The sequence below is a fragment of the Paracoccidioides lutzii genome, assembly GCF_000150705.2.
Source record: "Paracoccidioides lutzii Pb01 unplaced genomic scaffold supercont2.2, whole genome shotgun sequence".
Taxonomy (NCBI): Eukaryota; Fungi; Ascomycota; class Eurotiomycetes; order Onygenales; family Ajellomycetaceae; genus Paracoccidioides; species Paracoccidioides lutzii.
In genome coordinates, this window is record NW_015440948.1 from 1,718,067 (window position 1) to 1,734,068 (window position 16,002).

The following is a 16,002-nucleotide window of genomic DNA, read 5'->3' on the forward strand; positions in this document are numbered from 1 at the left end:
TTATATGGAGATCACATCTTCATCCCTCTTCAAATATGAAAAATTGTAAAATAGAACCAGAATGATTTTTGGGTATCATTGGTAGGAGGAAATGGTTCGTTGTAGAGGAGACAAGGATTGGGGACACTGAAAGCAAAAAGAACTGAGAAAAATGGTTAGGGTGATGCAATATATATACGAACCATCACGTAACCTGAACCTTAAACATAAACAACGCAGATATCGTACAGTATTGAAGAATCATAAAGAAATGTGCTTAAAACTCCGAACTCTTCTTCTTAGATAGGGTGTTGGAGCGATCGTCGTCCTTCTTAAAGAGTCCAAATATGCTCCTTCTCTCCCTTAATGGAGAATTAGATGACTGAGGGTTTGCCATGGAAGAGACAGGTCGGGGAGCCACCACCTGGGAAGGCACGAGAGGGTGAGACGGAGCAGAGTGATATGATGAATAGCGGTGGTTTGCATGTGCGTGCTGATTGTTAGATGCGGGTCGAGGTGGCGGATTAGGTCCTGGCAAATGCAGACTCTGTGCGTGCCGTCTGCGGTACTCCATATCCTCCTTAGCATATATCTTTTTGAGACGTTCTGTTTCTTGGTCGATCGCGGCCTGCCGTCGCCTTGCTTCCCGTTGTTCCGCTTCGAGAAGCCTTCTTGTCTCCTTCTCCGCTTCTTTCTCACGGCGGCGGCGTTCTTTCGCTTCCGCTTCGGCTTCTCGTTTTAGCCTGGCGGTTTCTGCATCTATTTCCCATTGAGTACGAGGGTCAACTGGGGGTGGACGGGTTTCCCGTTGCGGAATAGATATTTGAGGTCTTTGTGGCTTGTTTGGTGGCGCGGAGAGTACAGGGATCGCCGGGTTGGGTGGATCAGAAATGTGGAAGCATTCACTTATTTGGCCAAAATAAACATCGCGGATCACTACAGCGCCCAGAAGAAGGATTACTTCTAGGCCCTTGAAGTCTTCGATTTCCACCCGGCAAAGATTAGGCTCATATAGGGTCACCTCTTTAAAACTGCGTAGGATGGCTATAGTGATGTCTGGTTCTTTACCCTTTTTATCATCCAGTTTCTTACCAGACATATAACATCCAAGGTCCTTAGAGAGTTTTCCATCTTTGCGCCAAATAAATTTTAACTTTGGAGTAATATCCGATGCAGCAGGATCACTTAACGTCCGGTCGAGTGTAGATACGGAGGGCTGTCTAAATGTCTGCTGCGGCACTTCAAATTCCCATGAAGCAACAGAATTCCAACTCTTGGGTTTGTGCCGAACGAGGACCTGTTGGTCTGGGTTGTATAGCTGAATAATGAACTCAAGGGGAAGTATTGGTTCTGGAGGAGGGGGTACGCCATCATTCTGGCGTATAGTTTCTTGCGACAGAGTTGGGCGAGTCCATTTTGGAATCAACAGCACCTCTGCATAAAGCACATCGGGAGAAAATGAATCGTAGATACCAACAGCATATCGATTTTTTGATCCCGGTAATGAGGGATCAAGATGTCGGAGAGTATAAGCTGGGGTGGGTTCTTCCCCATGCTGTACAAAGAAAAACGAGGAGTTGAATTTGGGCTTGTTATTGGCGGGTTTGAGAAAGAATGCTGTTAAGAATCATTAGGTCTTCAGTTACTTCCATAGAAGCTGTCTAAACAGCAGTGGGGCCCGGCCGTACTTGGTAAGTTCTCATCCAACATCTTGGAATATGAGGGCGTTCCTTGCGCAGGATACCGGGAGTAGTTAACTTAGTGATGCGGAATGATGGTTGGACGGGAGAATCTACTTCAGGATTCACGAATGAAGAAGAGGTTCCCTCTCAGAGAGGGAGAGGAACGGAAGGTAAACGTGTCCTGAAAGCACAGAGACATGAGTGATGTCGTCCCTTTGATATGGTCAGAGGGCTGTAAACATTTATATCTAGTTCAACGAACAACCAGGACGTCACTGCATTATGTCAGCAGATGGACGCCAAGATTCATGTCAGGGCGGAATCGGATAATTTAATTGGCCCAGACGAGCCCGTTGCTAAAAATATCCTCGTTGGATTCCAAGGGGAAATACGGAATACGGAGATTCGTTGCGGATCGCCGTAGTGTGTGGTTGTCTCTTCTCGAAAGGTGGAAATTGTTTGGAGCAAGTTCCACAATTCGAAACTGTGGCTGGTCCCTGGGAATTGCTCTATATACAGCGGGGATAGGCAACGGAGACCCATCTGCAGTGGCATCATACATATACCGAGTCATGGAACATTGGATACCCCTGAGATAAAGGTTCAACACTTCTGGCAACGCTAAGAATGGGTATCTGCCTTGCACGCGCGGTACACCTTAGTTTCGTGTAATGATTACGCAAACCTTTTATCTCCGTGCTCAGCTCTTGAATTCGACAAACCCCTGAGAAAGTTTAGCTGCTTCCTGCCAGGATATCATCCTGCAAAGCTAAACTGACTGTAATCTGGTGAAGTAGAAAGGGTATTCATTCGAGACTTGAGGATCTTGCACTTGCGAATTGCACAGCTATTTGGCCCCAAAGTGTTCCTTGAAGCTTCTTCATCGTTGCATTGATTCCCGAAATCTAAGGTTCTAGGACCGTTGAAGCAAATAATCCCTTTACTTCAACAAAGGACTGCGTCATCAACAGAACTAGTTGTCTGGCAGCTCTCCCGCAGCGCTTACTGCCAGGCCCTAGGGATTAGGGCTTCAACCACATACAATCCCACCGCCATGCCTCCTACTTTGTGCATTTGGGAGTGAGGGGGTGATGAATCTGTGTAGGAAAAATTTCTGCTGATTCTCAGCAGGATGAGGTCTGAAGTAAGAATGAGCGATAACTATATGTTGATAGAACTTTCTAGCCATTTAGCCGTCAGACATTTGACTGGCTCACAGAAACAAAATCCCGGACGATTCAGCAACTGAACTGGATGACGAAAATACCAAATGTCCAAAAGAAACAACTCCACTGACTTAGAAATGAAATCTTCATCTTTCAGCAATCAGTGTTCACTCATATGTGGATTATGTTTGACTGTTTAATGACTTATCTTACTGGGCATGCATGGTTTCTATTTTGGTGTTATGTGTTTTGCCTTATATTTACTTTTGTATTTAATGTTTTATGAAATAACCACCCAGCGCTGGTGCTGATACACACATCGTACACCAGATTTTTACTTTTACTTTTTCTTTTTTGAGTGAACTTTTGTCATTGTCCAAGATTCATCCTGAAGTGCACATCTATCTATATCTAGGTTGGAGCAAGAGGTGTATAAAACATCATTCATTACATGAAGATTGGTGCGGACGTTCTCCCCTTGATATGCGAAGGCCGATAATTAGTCGAAACCCTTTACCACCAGTAGGCAAGCAAGGAAAAATTATATATATGTATGGTAGAGGGGGAATTAAGATATCTAAAACAAAAAACATGAAAAAAAAGAATGCCATCCTAGTTGAACGCAACTCATTTCTCATAGCCCCTCTCACTTGGATATATATCACCACTTAAGCATAAACACTTTCCTCCTCCCAGTCCTCTCCCCTAACAACCTTGTCTCCCGCCCTCGACTCAATACCGGCAGTTATCCCCGTCTTCGACTCCTCCTGCTTCGCCCAGTCCAAAACCTGATTCTCCCACCCCTTCATCGCCTGGATGAAAAACTGCTTCCGCAAGGCCCTGGGGGGTGCTTCGGGCGATTTCCCACGGCGGAGACGGGACTCAGGAGTCTCTTGGATGGTGGCATTGTCACCGCCAAGAGGCCGGCCATAGAGATCATCCTGATGAACTAAGTCGGAGAATGTGTAGGTGCGGTATTCCGTGTTGCGCCATCCTGTACCTGGGTAGGTGGGGGAAGGGCGGACATTAGTATAATTATTGGGACTGGGTTTCCTTTTCGTAACTTCAATACGTTATGCGGGGGTGCAGTGTTCGTGAGTAAGCTTGATGGTTTCTTGTTCTCTCTTTTTGTTTTTGAGGGGTTGGAGTTGGGGTTGTCATTGGGAAAGATTTTCTGCCAAAGCAAAAGAATGGGAATTGAAATACAAAATAGGAGAAATAGGGTATATACCTTGGTAAAGCGTGCTATCTTGCCAATCCTCCGTGAAATAATGTAAAAATCCCCCATGCGATACAATCACAATCTCCTTTTCCGGTCGAGATTTTAGCCATCGTCGAGCTTCCCTTGCACGATCTTCAATAGCTTCAGCAGTGGGTGCCCATTTTCCTGTCTGTGCGATCAGTTGACACTGATATCAGTCCACAATCCATATAATAACCATATAACCCGAAATGGGTGCAAAATGATATCATTCTCTAACCTACCTTTGAATTCCATCCCTCCTCTACCAACTTCAAATCCACGGGCAACCCTTTCTCCGCAACCTCCTTCTCTAGAAGTTCCAAGTCACTACCAACATCGCAAGGCACATCACTTGTCTCCTGGATCTCCGGCAGCGCGATGATTGTCAGCCCCCTGCTCTTGATTTGATCTTCAAATGCCAATAACGCGGTGTAGAGGGTGCGTCGTAGCGGTGAGGCAACGATCAGGTCGATTTGGGAGTGATGCGGGAATTCCGCACTGAGGTCCTTACATTGCGATTCGCCGTGTGGAGTTAAGAGGGGGTCGGAGAGGGTGTGATTGGCATAGGTGAGGTTGTGATAACCCTGGGATTTGGGGTTATTTAGTTAGGGAACACGGTAAGTGGGAATGAGGAATTGATAGAGGAATTGATCAGGGGAACATATGAGGGCGAACCTGCGCATGGCGGACACAGTGAATGATTGGTGGCATTCTGAGTGTTTCATCCGTCTATATAGCAGTGGTCAGCAGAGCTGGAGAAGCTGGAGAGTGCAATGTCCCAAATTCCACGGTGGTTATTTATTTAGGGCTAGATGGTTCGAGTCCAGGTGTTTGGAGACGACGTAGATGAAAACACGTGCAGGATCTATTCCCTAGATCTAAATGAGAGTGATAGAGAAACAAGTGTGATGTAAATATATTATTCTAAACGTCTGGTGCACAAGACTGAAAAACAATATTTAATATCCCGAGAAAAGTTGTATGTTCAAAAGTTTGACCGCTGTTTTCAAGATGACTCCAACGGCTTTCCCCACAATTTTATTCACGCTGTTCGTACGGAACACCTCGTTAAATAGCTCTTAATTTATTCTCAACCCCACAGCAGCAAATCATGGCTCAGATCGGAATGGCAACAATAAGAGGAAGGGGAAGTATCTTGAACTTGTATTTTTATTCATATACATGCGTTTATGCACGTATATATATAACTTTAGCATAGACGCTGTCGGACCCTTCTGTCACGGGACCTATTTTCCACTATATAGTCGTTCTCGTAGTTAGCAACCTTTGCAATCAAACTTGCCATTCGGTCAAGAGCTTAGTATTGTTGAAAGTATGTACAAAATTCCCGAAAACGGACACTGATGGAAAAGCCCATATCGATAGTAACATATCTCAAGTTATCGGCACGAAAAGAACACAACAGCGGTGGAGGATTCTGTCAAAAACGGGAATTATATTTGCAGCAAAAAAGCAAAATACGCTGATGCCCAACCGGGTCTACCAAACATGCTCTTTTACTCTCCCATTCGTCTCTGAATAATCGTAACCTCGAAAAGAAGAAGTGGGAAACATACAAAGTCTTAAAACTCAGAAACGGGATATAGAACAGGGAGAGCAAAAAATCTCTAGTATGTCACAAAGTCTTTGAAGGTGAAATTTTACCGGCTAACAGTCATTCACAAGAAAACACAGGAGAATAGTAAAGGCCAAGAATCAACTATCTTTTTTATAATGCAGTAAAAGAGACCGGATTGGTAGCAAAAGGGCTGCCTCCAAGGGACTCCGATAGGACTATCGAACTAGGCGACACCAAAACCTCTGGCATTTTCAAGGGCCTTTGACAACTTCTCCTCCAGGACGTCTCGGCTTGAATACTCGGGCAGCAGGAGTCTGCCAAAACACGTCAGACTAGTTGGAAGACGCTGGACGGATCCGTTAGTTTTCTGATTATCCTCTCAAGTGAAATAAAAGTGTATAAAAATATATAAAAGAAAGTTGACCACATACGTTATCTCCAGTACCATTCTTCTGGATAACGAACATGATACTAGAAATGCCGTTGACCGGCACGCGATCACTGGCCGTCACAAACTCTAGCAGCTGTCGCTTCCTCATCGACGAATATCGATACACAATATCCCAGAAGTCGCGGATGACGCGGTGGTCGGGCTCGAAGCCACCTTCGTATCGAGTATGGTACTCGAGTTCCCTGATATTGATCTCCTGAATCCCTTCAACAACCAGTTTCAACGCCTCCGGGGTAAAAAGAGACAAGGCTGTTCGGTCCAAACAGGTATAGAAGCCGCGTGCGAAAGCTTCATATTGAGGACGGATAGATTTATCTGTTAGCCAGAAAATATAGTCTTTGACAAATCGTTCTCGGTTTTCATTGGTGACCAAGGCTGCTTCTTGTGGTGGAGAGGGTGGTGCCGCTCTGTTTATTTTTGAAGAAGACCCCTTGAGTATTCCTGAGAGAACCCCGTCACGCCTATAGCTAGGGCCTTCATCAGTAGTGTCATGTAACATCGATACGTCATTATCACGTTGCGAAAGCGGGCCTGATTTACCCGAAGATGAGCGTCGGTTATATGAACCAGGCTTTCTCTTTTCCCAAGCCAACCGCTCAGGGGCGGGCCATGGTTCATTGCGATCAACCTTCTCCATATCGACATTCACAAAGTTTCCAAACGCTTCAAAACTGAACTCATAGGTTCTCATAAAGATGTCACCAACATCGCAGTCGTCCCATGATAGCAGCTCTTCCAAACCCTTCGCAAGCTCTGACCAACCAACGCGGATATCATCGAGAGTCTTAACCCTCAAACCGAGCAGCTTCCTATACAACGCAATGGGGAAATTAACTGGAAGTGTGAGGCCGTTATAAATAGCAAGAGACATCAATAAACCCAACAACTCGAACTTGTATAGCGGTTCCATAGAAAGGGGTTGGAACCAGGAAATACGGGTTCGTATATCCATTGTAAATAGTCCGTATGATGGGTCCAATGCTTCCCCAAGAGCTACCCTGAAAAACTCTTGCTGGACACCGCCATGATCGATACCCTCCTCGCCTTCGTCCATGCCCATTTGAACTTTAAGAGGTCGCATCAGTTCACGCCTTTCTCGTCTCCATAGTTGGTCAAGAGCGTCGGTAAGAACATTATCTCGCCGCACGACTAGAACCAGATAGGTCGAGATAGATGTTTTGAGCAGGGAGAGTAGATTAACATCGTCATCGATCGGTATAATACCGGAAAATGCCGGTTGAGTAACATGTCTCGAGGTGGTCATCGCAGCTTCGTAAGACTTGGACATCGCAGCATAGTTGATAGCTCGGAAATATATAACCAAGGCTGACGGGGGAAATAGGAAGGGGTAGGATAAGAGGTGCACCGTTCTGTTATTTGGAAGGATCCCGAGCCATTCGACGGGCATTTCTGTGGGATCTAGTCGCTCAGAGAGGAAAAATGTAGAGAAATCTTCAGGTTGTAAACCTAGTCTAGACCGCTCTTTATACATCGATGCAAGAAGTTGTAAAGAGCCGCCAGCAGCACCTGATTTCGTCATTTCGGGTTTTCCGTCCCATTCCTTCAGAAGGAGGCTCCGTAACCATTCCACAGCTACCATGTGAACGTTTATAGGCCGGTCACTGATCAAAGAAGAAGAGATTGTATGTGATCTCTGGTTATTTCCCTTGCTGCAATCTTCAAAAGTCTGCAGGATGAGTTCTACAAAGTTTTGTTTCTCTTGCCGCTCGCAGTCCTGTAAGCTGAAGGCTCGAGACTTCGAGATTTCGTAGAATGCCAAACGCGCGGAGACCACTCGAGCCAAACGATTTACCAGTCGGAGGGCGAGGTCATGCTCAAATACTTCCGCGATGGCCACTAGTGACCGCCTGGTAGATGGAGAATGTTTCCTCATCTCAGCGTCCGGTAGAACGGTGCCAGAAGCCCTGACCTGACGAACAGCCTCCCATGTTTTCGGGTCAGTTGGGGGGATAGAACTGGCCAAAGCGAAAAAGGCAATGACCGAAATATAAGCTGCATCTGCGTCGGAAATATAATCCTCAGAATTACTACTGGCGGGGGAGGGGAATCCACGTTTTGAAATTGGGCCCGATGAACTGGACCACCGGACAGGGAGCATCTGTGGCCTACTGAAAGAAAAATCTCTTGGTGGAACAAAAAGCTTCTCGAGAGACATCCATAGACTATGCAGAGTGGTTTCCCAAGGACATATGCGATATAGTGTCCGAAACGAGTTTTCTAACATTCCGACATCAAGTAGACCCGTATTCCCGCTACCATTTACCTTTCCTAGGCGAGAAGGGTCTTTTCGAAACGATTGAAGGAGTTGACGGGGATTGCTGAGAACATAAAATACACTCTGGGCGACAAACGGGAACACTTCGCGCTGTCTGGGTGTAGCATACTGCCAATCCCAAGGCTCAGAGTACCCGCAAGACTTTAAATCAGCCATTTCCTCGCGCCATTTCTCTTTGTCTTCATCGTTTTCAAACATTAAGGCCTCTAATTCCGTCACTATTTCTGGAGAGAAATGTGACAGAGTCTGGATTTGTTGAGAATTAAGTTGATTATCGCTATTAGTATTTTTAGATGCGGGAGTTTCAGAAGTTTGACTAAGAGGATGTGGCTGTTCTACACTATAGTCGATAGATACTCGGTTGCTATCAGACTCAGTATGGTTCGATTTCCTTGGTCCCCTAGATCCATCCCAGGAGACACAACTATGATGATTTTGGTCGGGCCGGTAAGACTTATTCAGGTCGCCATTCGCGCGTCTATTTTTTTGTGGTCGATGTTTCAACGGCGGTGGAGAATGTTGGTTTCGAGAGATGCCGCTTGATGGAGTATGCTGCGAGGAGATTTTCCGGGCAGGTTTCCGCTCGGAACGAATCTTGTCCTCAGTATACGTCCGTGAAGGCTGCTTCCTGTGCTCCATTTCACCAAGAGATAGGCGTTTGACGGGTTGCCCTGGGATCTTTACTTCGACTGCTGTGGGCTGAGGATTAAGGTTTGAGGATGGAATGCTATGAGGTCGGGATTTAACGTTGGCTTGCGATATCATTTGCTTTTGTCGACTAGTTCGTCTTGCATTGGTTGGATGCCCGTGATCTCTTGCTGGAGCCTCAGTTTCTGGGGTCTTAGATGTAGAAGTGCCGCCATCGTCAGGGCCAGATGGGGTGGTATCAAATCCCTCCAGAGACTTGCGTAACGGTAGCCATTCAACCATCCGCAAAGAAAGGGTATCGAATAGATTTTGAGTAAACGACTTTGGATCTTTTAATCTCGGCCGATCTTTATCCTCTGCGGGCTTTGGACCAAGTTTTTCGTTCGCTTCCGCGGAGTTGCAAGTTTTCCCATCATTCCCATTCCGTGACTCGCCCAGTTCTTGAGTCTGGTTTACCGCATTTACCATATCACTTGCTGGCTTCCCCTCACCACAGTTGCCTTCCGACTCGTTGTGACTTTGAGACTGGGAAGCGAATTTAACATTCTGTTGAGGTAATTCATGCGATCGTCTCCTTTGCTGCCGTGATCCTTCTGCTGAGGGAAAACCTGGACTGGGGGCCGGGGTATTGCGGCACAAACCTCTCTCCGGGTTATCCTGGCTAGCTAGGTAGCAAGCAACTGTTCGGGCGCTGAGTTCGGTAAAGCGGCGGAGAGGGGCATCGGCAACTCTCCTGCGATAACTAAAGCATGTAGGAGTTGTGCAAAACGGGTCCTGGCAACCGTACAGAAGCTGGTTTTTATATCTAATTCACCAAGAGTATAAGCTACGGCACGCACTCTTATCGATCGCAGTGGGGTCTAGCAGAACAAACTTTTTGACAAGAAGGTTAAAATCTCTCTGGCGCTGGTCCTTATTCCATGCCAGGACCCTCGCAGGATCCGTCACAGCGATGGTATTCTTGATGAGCACCTCCGGGGCGCCACTGGGGAGCTTCGACGGATGATAGAGTCCCCTATCCCCGACGGTGGGTCGTCCTGAATCTGGAGGGCTCCCAGAGCCTGCCCGCAGCCTGGTCATGCTGTAGCAGAGAGTATCATATTTTGGGGAGGGATGACTGAAGAGAATAAGAAGGAAATATTAACTGTTGCGAAGGAATAGTAGTGGTGATAGTGGTGATTGTGATCGCAGTTGTCAAAGTCGTAAATAACTTTTATAAGAGCTGACAAACTTGGACGAGGCTCTGCGGCGTCACAGGTTACAAAACAACCAAGGAATTAGTGTCAGTTGGCGGCCCACAAGCCGTAGTCTCGCGTATCGTACTGTCATCCCGCCACCCGTCAAACCGTCCTTTAGCCATGCAGCCGAGTTTTGCCTCTCAATGAAGAAAATAGACGACAAAGAGACAAATATATCTTGAGTTGATTCGGAATTCGATCTCAACTTTGATATAAATATAAACGCAAGATACTCCCGCCAAGTAGAGTACGGCTTCGTTCGATGATTATTTTAGTTGACAGAACACCCCCGGGATCATTCTTGCTCGACACAACTCCAATATTTCATAAGTATTCTAGATTTTCAAGAATTTCTAGTATTCAGCCACCATGATGGCCCCCGCTGGACAGAATGGCGGTCTCACCTCAGACGGAACTCCGGACATTGCAGCAACTCATCCGTTCACTTGCAATACTTGTCAGGTCGCCTTCAGAAATACCGATTCCCAGAGAACCCATATGCGAAGCGATTGGCAGTAAGCTTTGAATCTTTTGATATTTTGGAACCCAATATTAACCACTTGCTTTTTAGTCGATACAATTTAAAGCGTCGAGTCGCAGCCCTTCCTCCTCTATCTTCCGAGATATTTGCTGAAAAAGTTCTTACTGCCCAAGCAGTCAATTTCGCTGCTGCTGCTAAGGCATCCTTTGAAAAATCATGTGCAGCATGTCAGAAAACTTTCTTCAGTGAAAATGCCTTCCAGAATCATATGGCTAGCCAAAAGCACAAATCGAGGGAAACGCAATTGAGAAAAAACGGAGGCTTTCAGGATGAAACAGCTTCAGTGATGAGTGGCACGTTTTCTCTGGGGGAACCAGTCAATGCTACTCCAACCCCGTCCGTCCAGGAGTCTGCTGAGGAAGAATTCTCTAAAATTGTGGATGGGTTGCAATACACATCGATCGAGAGTGAGGATCCATTATTAAAGTGCCCACCTAGACCAACTCATTCCGCCACCGCTGGGGCTTGTCGAACTTCATCCAGCAGGGCCCCGCATGAGCATGATGAGGACTACGCCCTGACCCACTGCATGTTCTGCAACCGCAATTCAGACTGTGTCAAACTGAACGTCTTCCACATGAGAAAGTTCCACGGCATGTTTGTGCCCGAACAGGCATATCTGGTTGATGGGGAAGGCTTGCTGAAATATCTCTTTAACAAGATCACAAAGAATAATGAGTGTCTCTACTGTCATAAGATCAAGTCGAACACCGCCGCGATTCAGACCCATATGCGCGACAAGGGACATTGCATGATTGCATTCAGCACGGAAGACGAAATGCTCGAAGTTGGCCAGTTTTACGACTTTTCTAGCACTTATTCTGATGACGAGGACGACGAAGAGGACGAGCATGTTTCGACGGCTGTTGATGCCAAGGAGGCTGGAGACGATGACGGATGGGAGACTGACAGTTCAACATCAACTATCGACGGCGGGGACGCATTATATCATGACTATGAGCTCCATCTTCCATCCGGCCGTACGGCGGGCCATCGTTCCTTGTTCAAATATTTCCGACAAAATTTGCGCAATTATCCAACCCCCGAAGAGCGCCTGCTACGACAGCGTGCAATTACGGACGCCGCGCAGAACCCGGACATACATGACACGGATGCCAGCTCTAGAAGGAATAAGGCTCTCATCTCCAGAGCGAATGGCGGACTTGGGATGGTTGGTGCAACCGACTCCCAAAAGCGGGAAGTCAAAGCTGCGGAGCTTAGAGAGCGGAGGCGTGAGCACAAGGCGCAAAAACAATATGAGTGGGGCATTAATAAGAGGGGTAATCACCAGAAGCACTTCAGGGTAAGGAGCCTTACGCCATTTTCGCTGCTATTTTATATAAACTTTAGCTTTTCTCTCTCTACACGTATTCATTTGCTAATCGAATTTTGAACACAGGATCATCTACTCCAGTGATCAGCTAAATAAGAGGGCGTCAGTGTTGGGGATGTTATCGTGGGCAAGCTGCTGTTGCTCTTATTAGGCTTCTTTCGCAGATTTCATACATCGGTAATGATAGCGAGCACTAGTTATTACAATGCATTGCAGAAATGAATTCAAGTTGACATGAATCAATGTTTCATAACTGAAAAGTCAAGCTAACTTTTCAAGCAATACTACTTATTCCTGTTTCACCAGACAACGTATTATAAAATCATAAATTTGTATTGAACCCACATTCCTTTATCAAACTGGAATATTGCAAAGGAACTAGCCTTTGTATTTCACCATCTCATGAACCACTCCTGGTACCGTCGCGAGGGCGGAGCGGAACTTTGTATTCCGGTCACGTGGTATCCGTCCTTTTTCACAATTTGTTCCGCGCAAAGGAGAGCCTAGATTTCACCCATTATTATTTTCTGGTACTCGCATGGCCATTGGGAAACGCCGGAATCTAAACAGCTCATGTCTTCTGTATCAAGGCAAGGCCCACTTCCATTTTACTATCGTTAAACTGTAGCTTCCTTACATGTCGCAATTCGAGACCCGAAGAATAGCCTTGGAATCCTTACAGGCGTAAAAGGCAATCTATCCGGAATAAAGATTACAAGTTTTCGAAAAGCCAAAGTGCAATCAGCCTTGAACACTGGAAATTCAATATAATACATTCATATCCTAACCTCACCAAAAGTACATATTACATCTGGCAAGAAGGATATTTACACATCAACTATTAAAACAATAAATGGTTTTCTCACAACCAACAAGTCATGCCTGGAATTAAAAAAAAAGAAAGAAAAAGCAAAAGATAAGAAGCCGAACACCATGTCAAGATAGCAAATGCCGCGTTTCCATAGATTTAGAACTGCCACCCTTCCGTTTTCTTCGCCGTTTCTTCTTCACTAGATGGCCGGCAGGATCTTGAGAAGTGGATGGAACTTCATTACCGTTGGTGGTAGTAAGAGCTTGCGTGGTATGGGCTCTAGCGACACTTGAACCATGTACATCACCTTCCCCAACACTCTCTTCGTCTGCCGAAGCGCCACCACCTGTTTGCAAAATTACCTTGCGAATGCCGTTGCTGTCGATAATCTGCTCGGTAATGCTTCCGCTCCGGGTTACACCACGTTGATGAACGCAATCACGGAATTTCGATGTTTCAGAGCTGGTAATGCTGTTCGGTCCGCTGCGGTGGGAAAGGGGGCTTTGTGGGGCATCTGTTGTCCGATTTTCGTTTTTGGGTATGGTGAATTTGAAGGGTTCTTCGAATCGGGTGGATGGGTCTTTGGATATGCCATCGGGACTGTTTTCTTCTATGGTTTCGGCGCTTGGGGTATGTAAGGTTGGTCGTGTTATTGTACCATATGTGGTTTGCAGGGTTAAGACGCGATCACTTGTGGTCCTCCCTGTCGAGCGGACTAGAGATGGGTTGCGTGTTCCCACAGCACTGGTAGGATCAGACGGAGGGCGATGGGAGGACATGGAGTTGCGATCCGAGTTGATCCCTTCTCCTGGCTTAATCTTAACTGCCTGGTACCTTGTCTGTCGTGGATGGCTTGCGAGATTAGACGGGCCTAGATGTTTTAGATGCTCACGGATTTCTGGAGTTGGGCCCCGTCTAATGATTGGGGTGTCAACAGAGTCTGTGCTGTCGGATGGGTGAGATTTTCGGAGATAGAAGGTGGTTTGAGGGGGGGTTCCGTGGTCTACTGAATGTTTATGTGAAAAATCATGGCTATCCCTGTGCCCTGCAGAGTTTGGTTGATCTTCAGATATATCAACAAGATTTCCGTGTGATATCGTGGAAGCGCTGGGGGGTTCTGCGACGATACGGCCCTTCGGGACACCAGACTTGGGTGCGGGGGCCATACGACGTATGGCTTTGTGTACGTCAATAAAGACATCAGACTCATCGATGATTTCCCTATTATGAATTAGCTGATTTATTCTAGAAATATAGGGCTTTCTTCAGACATACTCTCCGATAAGCTCCTCGATAACATCCTCAAGTGTCACAACTCCTAATGCACCATGATCCTCACCAGGAAACTCTGAAACCAAGACCATATGAGATTTGCCCTCCTGGAAGAAGTTGACAATATCTAGACAGCTAGTTTCGGCACGAGTTTCAGGGAGTGTCGCAAGTGCAAAATCTCTCACAAGCTTGCAGTCTTCCGGGTCATAGGTTATAAGCATCTTCACCAGAAGCATGCCAACAAAATTGTGGGGTTGCTCCGGAGCATGGATAGGAATCCGAGAGTATCCCTGTGACAAGATCAAATCCATCATCTTTTCGTCTAACACTGTGTCGGCAGACATAGTGAATACGTCTTCCATTGGGATCATAATGCTGCCCACGGACTTTTCTTTGAGATCGAGGACGGCGCTAATAATAGTAACCTCATCAGAGTTCAATTGTTCGCCAGCTTGACCCATGCTTTTGTGCAACGTGACCAGAGTCTTCAATCCAGCTTTCTTATATATAGTTCCATGGTCTTCGCCTAAGAGTTTGTCGAGGAGCTTCGCAATAGGCCAAGCAACTGGAGACATGATATACATCAAAACAAGAACGCAGGGCGCCATCCATGCTCCAATTGGCAACCCATAACGGACGCATATCGACTGGGGAACGACCTCACCAAAGACAACTACACTGACATCAGCTCTGGCTAGTGGTAATACAGATATGGACGAGGCACATACCTATAAGTGCTGTACTACCCAATACAGCAGGCCATCCGCCTCCTAGAGACCTATCAAGGACGATGGGAAGGGTTTCATTGGTGATAACATTGCTGAGCAATAACGTAACCAAAACCCAATGTTTCCCCCGTTTCAGAAGGCTTAATACTTTTTCCGCGTGTTTTTTTTCGGCGCCCTCGCCTGAAGTTTTTATGACTTGGAGATAAACCTCATCCTGATTGGAAAAAGAAAGAAGTTGTTAACATCTATCCAAAAATTGTGACCGGTGAGGGCTTATAGGGTATACCTGGCCCATAAGCGCAATAGTTAACCCAGCAAAAGCGCCCCCAGTGATCACAAGAGCGGCAGCCACGGACAAATATAGCCACAGGCTGGGGCCATCTAGAGCTTTCCCATCCTCTCGTGTGTCCTCTCGCGTGTCTCGTTGGAAGGATCCAAGGATCGGAAAGGCTAATACGGTAGGGAGCTGAGCGATGGCAAAAAACAGCAATTTGGCGACTGCCAGCGTTACTGTTCGTCCGGCCACATGCTGCTTTGGATACATCGAAGACAGGGGAGCTTGAGGTTAGAGGTCAGCAATTGTGAATGGAGCTTAACGAGGGTGGATAATAAGACGAGAGAAAACAGTATCTCAGTCCACACAGCCGAAAAATATCAGCCAAACGGTACGCAAAAATTAGTCAATATAAGAAAAGGGGTGACAGGACCCTAGAAATGAATATCCGTGTATCTGTGAGAACAGACCTTGGGGTGACGAGCTGCAGGTTGAGCCAAGATTCGTAGAAGTACCCAAAAGAGCGCGATCAAGAGCCCTCTTGGCGGGCTGACGTAAGAGCGGAGAATGGATTAACATAATCCCCCATTCGAGGGGCTACCGGAATAAGAACATACTATCGAATTTTTGTTGGACACTTCCATCACCCCACCTGTTTTCTACCATATATATAAGTCGTTCTTGTAAGCATGCAAACTCTGCAATCAACCAACCAAGCTTGTCATTTTGTCAATTATAACATGAAAAAAAGAGAAATATCT

At 46.3% G+C, this 16,002-nt stretch overlaps 5 protein-coding genes across 5 annotated transcripts; 1 reads left to right on the forward strand and 4 right to left on the reverse strand.

The window, feature by feature from the left end:
* Positions 1 to 256: 256 nt before the first annotated feature.
* Positions 257 to 1,689, reverse strand: PAAG_01190 (hypothetical protein; the record flags this gene model as incomplete). The annotated part of the gene is made up of 2 exons (XM_002797285.2): positions 257 to 1,596; positions 1,668 to 1,689. The coding sequence occupies 2 exons, from the start codon at positions 1,687 to 1,689 to the stop codon at positions 257 to 259; spliced, it is 1,362 nt and encodes a 453-aa protein (XP_002797331.1).
* Positions 1,690 to 3,495: 1,806 nt separating this feature from the next.
* PAAG_11234 (hypothetical protein) lies at positions 3,496 to 4,781 on the reverse strand (the record flags this gene model as incomplete). Its single annotated transcript, XM_015846916.1, has 4 exons — positions 3,496 to 3,827; positions 4,059 to 4,218; positions 4,313 to 4,654; positions 4,746 to 4,781. The coding sequence occupies 4 exons, from the start codon at positions 4,779 to 4,781 to the stop codon at positions 3,496 to 3,498; spliced, it is 870 nt and encodes a 289-aa protein (XP_015703523.1).
* A 1,091-nt stretch (positions 4,782 to 5,872) lies between these two features.
* On the reverse strand, positions 5,873 to 10,124 carry PAAG_11235 (hypothetical protein; the record flags this gene model as incomplete). The annotated part of the gene is made up of 3 exons (XM_015846917.1): positions 5,873 to 5,995; positions 6,081 to 9,849; positions 9,919 to 10,124. 3 exons carry the CDS (start codon positions 10,122 to 10,124, stop codon positions 5,873 to 5,875), a joined length of 4,098 nt encoding a protein of 1,365 aa, XP_015703524.1.
* A 527-nt stretch (positions 10,125 to 10,651) lies between these two features.
* On the forward strand, positions 10,652 to 12,240 carry PAAG_01192 (pre-60S factor REI1; the record flags this gene model as incomplete). The annotated part of the gene is made up of 3 exons (XM_002797287.2): positions 10,652 to 10,797; positions 10,854 to 12,126; positions 12,223 to 12,240. 3 exons carry the CDS (start codon positions 10,652 to 10,654, stop codon positions 12,238 to 12,240), a joined length of 1,437 nt encoding a protein of 478 aa, XP_002797333.1.
* Positions 12,241 to 13,092: 852 nt separating this feature from the next.
* Positions 13,093 to 15,511, reverse strand: PAAG_01193 (DUF21 and CBS domain protein (Mam3); the record flags this gene model as incomplete). Its single annotated transcript, XM_002797288.2, has 4 exons — positions 13,093 to 14,188; positions 14,243 to 14,912; positions 14,968 to 15,181; positions 15,254 to 15,511. The coding sequence occupies 4 exons, from the start codon at positions 15,509 to 15,511 to the stop codon at positions 13,093 to 13,095; spliced, it is 2,238 nt and encodes a 745-aa protein (XP_002797334.2).
* Between the last annotated feature and the right edge of the window lie 491 nt (positions 15,512 to 16,002).